General features: G+C 53.7%; 1 protein-coding gene across 1 annotated transcript; it reads right to left on the reverse strand.

Annotated features, from left to right (window-relative positions):
- Positions 1 to 6: 6 nt before the first annotated feature.
- LOC121166847 (retinoic acid-induced protein 3-like) lies at positions 7 to 5,172 on the reverse strand. Its single transcript, XM_040996150.1, has 3 exons — positions 4,204 to 5,172; positions 1,023 to 1,081; positions 7 to 870 (listed from the first exon to the last, which is right to left on the reverse strand). Exons 1-3 carry the CDS (start codon positions 5,144 to 5,146, stop codon positions 778 to 780), a joined length of 1,095 nt encoding a protein of 364 aa, XP_040852084.1. The 5' UTR covers positions 5,147 to 5,172; the 3' UTR covers positions 7 to 777.
- Between the last annotated feature and the right edge of the window lie 864 nt (positions 5,173 to 6,036).

The following is a 6,036-nucleotide window of genomic DNA, read 5'->3' on the forward strand; positions in this document are numbered from 1 at the left end:
AAAAACAAATCACCACCACACCTTTATTGAATATCCGGCTGAATAACTTATTATACAATAACATTGCCCCCCTGGGGAGTACAACGGGAACGTATTTACAGAAAGCTGGACGAGGGGAGGCGTCTCAGTGCCAGAATGGCCTGCAGGAGCGGCAGGCAAACTCGTCTTCGGGAGCAACTGCGCTTGTCGGTGCTGGAGGGGTCCAGGAAAGCCAGTCCACGGGCAGCTCTGGTCCGCGAGTTGACACGGGTGCAGACTGGCTGGGGAACACTGGGGACAGTCTCTTCAGGCTGGCCACAGCCTCCTCTACCCAGCGCAGAAGGCCGGGCAGATGCAGAGCCAAGAGACTGGCACACAGGAGAGAGCCAGGCGTGCAGCCTCTGTTGGTTTCGCTCAGCTCCCAGTCGTGCTCCAGGCTGAAGATTCCCAGCTTGCAGCTGGACGCGCTTGCCCCAGAGGCCGAGCATGCCAGGATTGAGGGCTGATGTGCACACTTTCAGTCACAGGTAAGTGACAAGGACTCGGTGACACCTGGGTCTAGGCAGCTCAAAGACTCCCACGTAGAGAAAGAATCCCAAGTTAGGCATAAAAGCTGCTGGGGCCTCGAGTCTTTCTCACCTGCCTCGGCTTGGACGTAAGAGAGGAATGGTTGTGGTGGGAGTGGGGTCAGAGGACCCCTCAAACGTCCTGGGTGGGATTTCCTGGAAGATTCCACTGGTGGGCACCTCGCGCCTCGCTATGTGGCAGGGTGGTCACACGCAGCTCTGGCGAAGCCTGTTAGCTGCCCTCCTTCCTGCCTTCGTAGCCTTTGTAAGGGCTGGGCCGGGCCTGAGCCCGGGGGATGGAGAAATCTTTCTGGGGGGTCCGATCCTGAAACGGAAGCAGCCACGTCATCCAACCCACGCCTTCCCGGGCCACTCGCCCGCCTGCCCCTCCTCCCAAAGCCTCACTTGTGGGGACACCCCTGGCCCCGAAGGGCAGGTGAGGCAGTTCCCAGAGCAGGGCAGAGAAGGTGATCTTACCTGGAGCTGGAAATGGGTGGCGTAAGGGGCGTGGAGTGTGTCCCCTATCTCTCCACGGCCTGAAACAGAGCAAGACGAAAAATTGAAACCTTGGGGACCCCGCCTGCGTGCAGCCTGCCGCATGACTCATCGGAGCCTCACATCGTGTCTGTTTCAGAGCCATCTCTTCAGTGAACTTGACATTCCTCAGATCACTGGCTTGAGGCCCGGGCCAGCTGCAGAGCAAGCTCAGTGCTGGCTGAGTAAATGAAAATCACGTTGCAAGGCCTTTTGGAATTTCTTAGAGAACAAAACTTAGAGAAGGAGGCCACCTCATGCCAGGACCACCTCAAAACACACTGGAAAGGTCACTTACAGGAGGATGTGTGGCCCAGGCGCTTGTGACACTGGTGTGCCAATATCAGAGCCCCCAGATGCCAATGCTGGCTCTGCCTCCAGGCCCGGTTCCTGGGAGGCAGCAGTGATGGCTCAGGAACTGAGGCACCCACACGGGAGACCTTCAGCCTGACCCAGCCCCAACTGCTGCAAACATCTGGGGAGTGAACCAGCGGATGCAAGTTCTCCCTCTCCTCTTCCTCTCTCTCGCTGTTTTTCAAATAAGTTAAATAAATAAATGTTTAAAATAATTGTATACACATTTATTTATTTGAAAGGCAGAATTCCAGGGAGGGAGGGAGAGAGAGACTGGGAAGAAGGAGAGAAAGAGAGAGAGAGGAGAGAGAAGCAGAGTCAGAGGAAACCAGCTGTTCCATCTGCTGGTTCACTCCAGAAACGGCCTCAATGATGAGGGCTGGGCCAGCCTAAAGCCAGGAGCCCAGAGCGTCTTCCAGGTCTAACGCGTGGGTGCAGGAGCCCAAGGACCTGGGCCGCCGTCCACTGACTACTCAGGTACATTGGTGAAATCCTAAGTGATTCCTCAGGAGCTGCATCGGAAGTGAACAACCAGAACCGGAACTCAAATCAGATGGCGGCACTGCAGGTGGTGGCTCAACCTGCTATGACACAGAACCAACCCCCCAAATACAACATTTTAAATGTCTTTTCAAATGTAGAGCTGATGAGACGTGTACCAGACAGGATCTCAGCAGCATTTCTCTTCTTCCTTAGAAAGTTACTTCCTGTATACATAAATATATATCTACTCTGTATGTATTTTTTGGTGAACAATTGGTTTCTGTGTCTTTTGGGAGAACTGGTTGAGAAGAACAAACACATGTAACCACCACAAATGGAATCTAAAGCAGGTCTTTTATTTCCCACAGGAACCACCTGCCCAATTCACTCAGTAAATGTGTGTAAACAGCTGGTGAGGACTCTAAGGACAAACCAGAATCATCCATGGCCCGCAGGTGACTCTGCAGAATGAGGAAGTTATGGCAAGGACAGAGACCTATCGGATGAGACAGACTTTCATAAGAACATTCAACGGATCTAACACGCACAGGACAGCACGATGCCCAAGGAAGACTCCGGAAAGCGTCAAGGAGACGGGGGAGGTGGCAGGCAGGGGCCCGAAGCTCCGTGACCTCAGCTGCAGAGGCAGGCAAATGCAGTGACTCCAGCCAGGAGTGTGCAGCTTGTATGGCCTGGGGAGTGAGGCTCCCACCATGTGGAACACTTCGGGGTGCTGGGACAAGGGGGCGGGCACTGGTGAGCAGGGTGAGTGAGCAGCAAAGCATTCCTTGGAGGGGAAACTAACGGGAGCAGCTCCTACAGTGAAAGGCAGGCAGCAAGGCCTAGGCCCAGAGGGACCCCCAGGAGTGCCTGGGAGGGACTGGGGCGCAGAACCTGCCTGCTCCTCCTGCCCCTCCCCTTCGTTGAAGGCTCCTAAGCAACCACAGGAGACCACAGCTGCTTCTGGCAGAAGTGCCAGGAGGCGCCGCATCCCGGGCTGTTATCACCCAAGCCCAGACCTGGCTTACTCACTCACCCATCCTAAAGGTGTTTCCCCACCCTGCATAGTGATTAGACTCACAGATCCACATCAACTCCGAAGCTCAATGAGTACATCCCACTAGCAAAGGGAGCCGCTGGCTGTCGCTCCAGCCTGTTTCTCATAAGAGCACCTGTAGAGTTTAGCTGCTACCTGCAATGCCAGCATCTCATAGGGGCTCTAATTCCTGTCCTGGCCACTCTACATCCCATCCAGCTCCACGTTAATGCAGAAGATGCCCAAGTGCTTGGATCCCTGTACCTGTGTGGGAGATCCACATGGCATTCCACACTCCCAGTTTTAGCCTGGTCCAGCCCCGGCCATTGCAGCTACTTGGAGAGTGAACCAGTGGATGGGGGGGTGCTCACTCTGTTGCTCTCTCTCTGTCTCCCTCAGTCTTTCATCCTGCCTTTCAAACAAATAAAATCTTTTTTAAAAAATTAGCAGAAAATCTGTCTTCTAATTCCAGAGAAGAGCAAAATCATTTGATCCTTTTATGTTCAATATGATCTCTCCCCTACTAGGAGCCTGGAGACACACAGTGAGATGTGGCTCTTGGGCTGGGTGAGGATCCCTGGGAACTGAGGCTCCTGCAGGTCTGTGCTAACAGCATCTTCTCCCCAGCACCCCAGCACCCCAGCACCCCAGCGAAACCCTTGCTCTGTGCACCTGGACCTGCTAAGGCTCAATGATTTGAAGCAACATTTGACCATCCACTGGTTCATTTCTCAAATGTCTGCCAGGGCCAGCACTCGGCCAGGTCAAAGCCAGGATCTAGCAGTTTCATCCAGATACCCTACATGGGTGGCAGTGGCCCAAACATTTGGGCCATCTTCTGCTGCTTTTCCAAGGCCATTAGCAGAGAGTCAGAGAGAAAATAAAGCAGCTGGGACTTGGACCGGTACTCATACAGGTTGCTGGCACGGCAGGCAGCTACCTTACCCACTACAGTACCACCCTGGCCCCTCTTCTATCTTTCTCTTTCAAATAAATCTGTATTTGTGTACTTGAGAGGCAGGCAGAATAACAGAGTGAGAGCCAAAGGCAGGAGCCAGACAATCCAGGTCTCCCATACAGGTGACAGAAATTCAATGACTTGAGTCATTAGCACCACCTCTCAGAGTCTACAATGAGCAGGAAGCTGGTGTCAGGAGCCCCAGCTGGGAGCCAAAACAAGGCTTTCCCATGTGGGACATGGACCTCCTAAACTGTTGCCTGAATGGCAGGTGTGCATGCCAGGCCACGTACCTTGAGACATATCATCTTCAAAATATGCTCTGTTCTCCATCCCTTGATTCGGCTTCATGTGCTGAGGTTTACAAAACGCGTCCTCGAGCGGATAATCCGTGGGTTCGCGCTGATTTGTGAGCAGCCGAAACTCGGGCCCAACATAAGCAAACAGGAAAGCCCAGCCGTTGGCCACCAGGGCCGTGCTCAGGATGGTGTCGTCCCACTTGGGACCCGGGCTGGGAACCAAAAGCAGGCTGATCCACGCCACCCAGATGGCGATGGACAGGAGCATGGCGATGTAGACGTGGGACCCGTGTATCTTCCAGCCAGTGAAGGGGCCACAGAAGGTGAAGGAGGACATAAGGAAGGTGAGGGCCATTAACAGGAGGACGTAGATGAGCAGTAGGACAAAGTCTTCGTTGCGGCGAGGCGCCGAGAGCTCCGAGAAGGCGTCGACGTTGGTCCTGTTCATGGCGAGGACCACATACTCGATGGCGATGACGTCTTGCACCAGGCTGAAGCCCAACGCCAGGCCCAGAGTCACCAGCATGGATAGCGAACTCCTGCCCCGCACGAGCTGCGTCAAGTTGAAAGCATGCACCAGGAGACAGGAGAAACAGAGAGCAAAGAGGACACCAAAGAGGAAGAAGCGCGTGGGCCCTGTGGCCCCGTCCAGTCTGATGATGAAGGCAAAGGTCAAGCCGAAGAGCCCCAACACACCGAAGAGGAAGAGGAACTGCGTGGGCAGCATCTTGCGCCTGTTGGAGTCCTGCACCTTGCAGACGAGGACCAGGAGAGCAACCATGAAGACCACTGTGGTCACGGCTCCAGCACCGGCCAGCGCCTCCAGGACGATGCCCCACGTGGCGTTCAAGTCACAGAGCATATAGTACCTGGATGCCAGGTCGAAGCGGCAACCCTCGGGAGCTCGGGAAGTCTGCGGAGCTCCGGTGGAACTCATCCTGGTCCTGGATCGAAACAAAACCGGGGTGGGGGAGAGTGAGTCTCAACAAACTCAGACACATGCAACTGATTAGGAGATGAATTTAGGAACGAATGAATTAGGAAATGAATTTGCTAAAACCTTATTTTAGTGTATGTGCTGCCAAAGTGAGCACTACAGCAAACCCTAAAGACTGATAGGAGTAGAACGCCATGCTTCCCCATCCAATTTAACCACCCTCATCTTGACCTTGAAGCCAGAGGAATTGGCCCTCTAAAGAGATTTTTTAAAAAAAATTTTTTTTTCAAGGAACAGCTTGCCAAGTTATTTCTTTCTTGACTTGCCCTCGGCTGACTCAGGAATCATGAACAGAGAGATGGTCAGGCCTGCAGTTAACACTTGAATCTTAATTTATCAGTCTTCAATTTTTCTTCTGCTTCTGGCTGTGTTTCACATATGCCCTGGAAGCATCCCATTCTCTCATGGATGAGGACTTTCCCAAAGTGCAGATTTTTCTACAGAAAGGCAGACATCTGGAGCAGGTGTTTGTGCACAGCGACCAGGTAATGGCATGCTCCAGCTCCTGACTCCAGCTGCTCACATTAGCACATCAGGAGCCAGCAGTGGGACTCACCCACAGGGGAAGCTGGATTGAGCTTCCAGCTCTCACCTTGGGCCTCAGCCCAACCCTGACCATGCAAGGTGAGGTCTCTCTCCCCCACCCCCTTCCCTCATCAGATGGTTCTTATGGCTCCATCTGCGGAGCCCCAGATGATGGACGGGCCACCAGGCAGGTTATCTACTCATCCATTAAGAAGATTCACGGATCTCCCAGAGTCCCCCCAACTTGCTTCCTGCGTATCTATAATCTCCCAGGACAAGGGCTCCTATCTCCACTTCCACTTCCC

The sequence above is a fragment of the Ochotona curzoniae genome, unplaced genomic scaffold (genome assembly GCF_017591425.1).
Source record: "Ochotona curzoniae isolate NIBS_2020 unplaced genomic scaffold, NIBS_Ocur_1.0 patch253, whole genome shotgun sequence".
Lineage (NCBI taxonomy): Eukaryota > Metazoa > Chordata > Mammalia > Lagomorpha > Ochotonidae > Ochotona > Ochotona curzoniae.

Excerpts from the sequence above, each read along its gene's own strand:
- LOC121166847 (XM_040996150.1), bottom strand. The coding sequence starts at position 5,146 with ATGAGTTCCACCGGAGCTCCGCAGACTTCCCGAGCTCCCGAGGGTTGC. Across the intron at positions 1,082-4,203 it reads TGAAGATGATATGTCTCAAG|GCCGTGGAGAGATAGGGGAC; the intron begins GTACGTGGCCTG and ends GCTCTGTTTCAG. Across the intron at positions 871-1,022 it reads CCACCCATTTCCAGCTCCAG|GATCGGACCCCCCAGAAAGA; the intron begins GTAAGATCACCT and ends CTTCCGTTTCAG.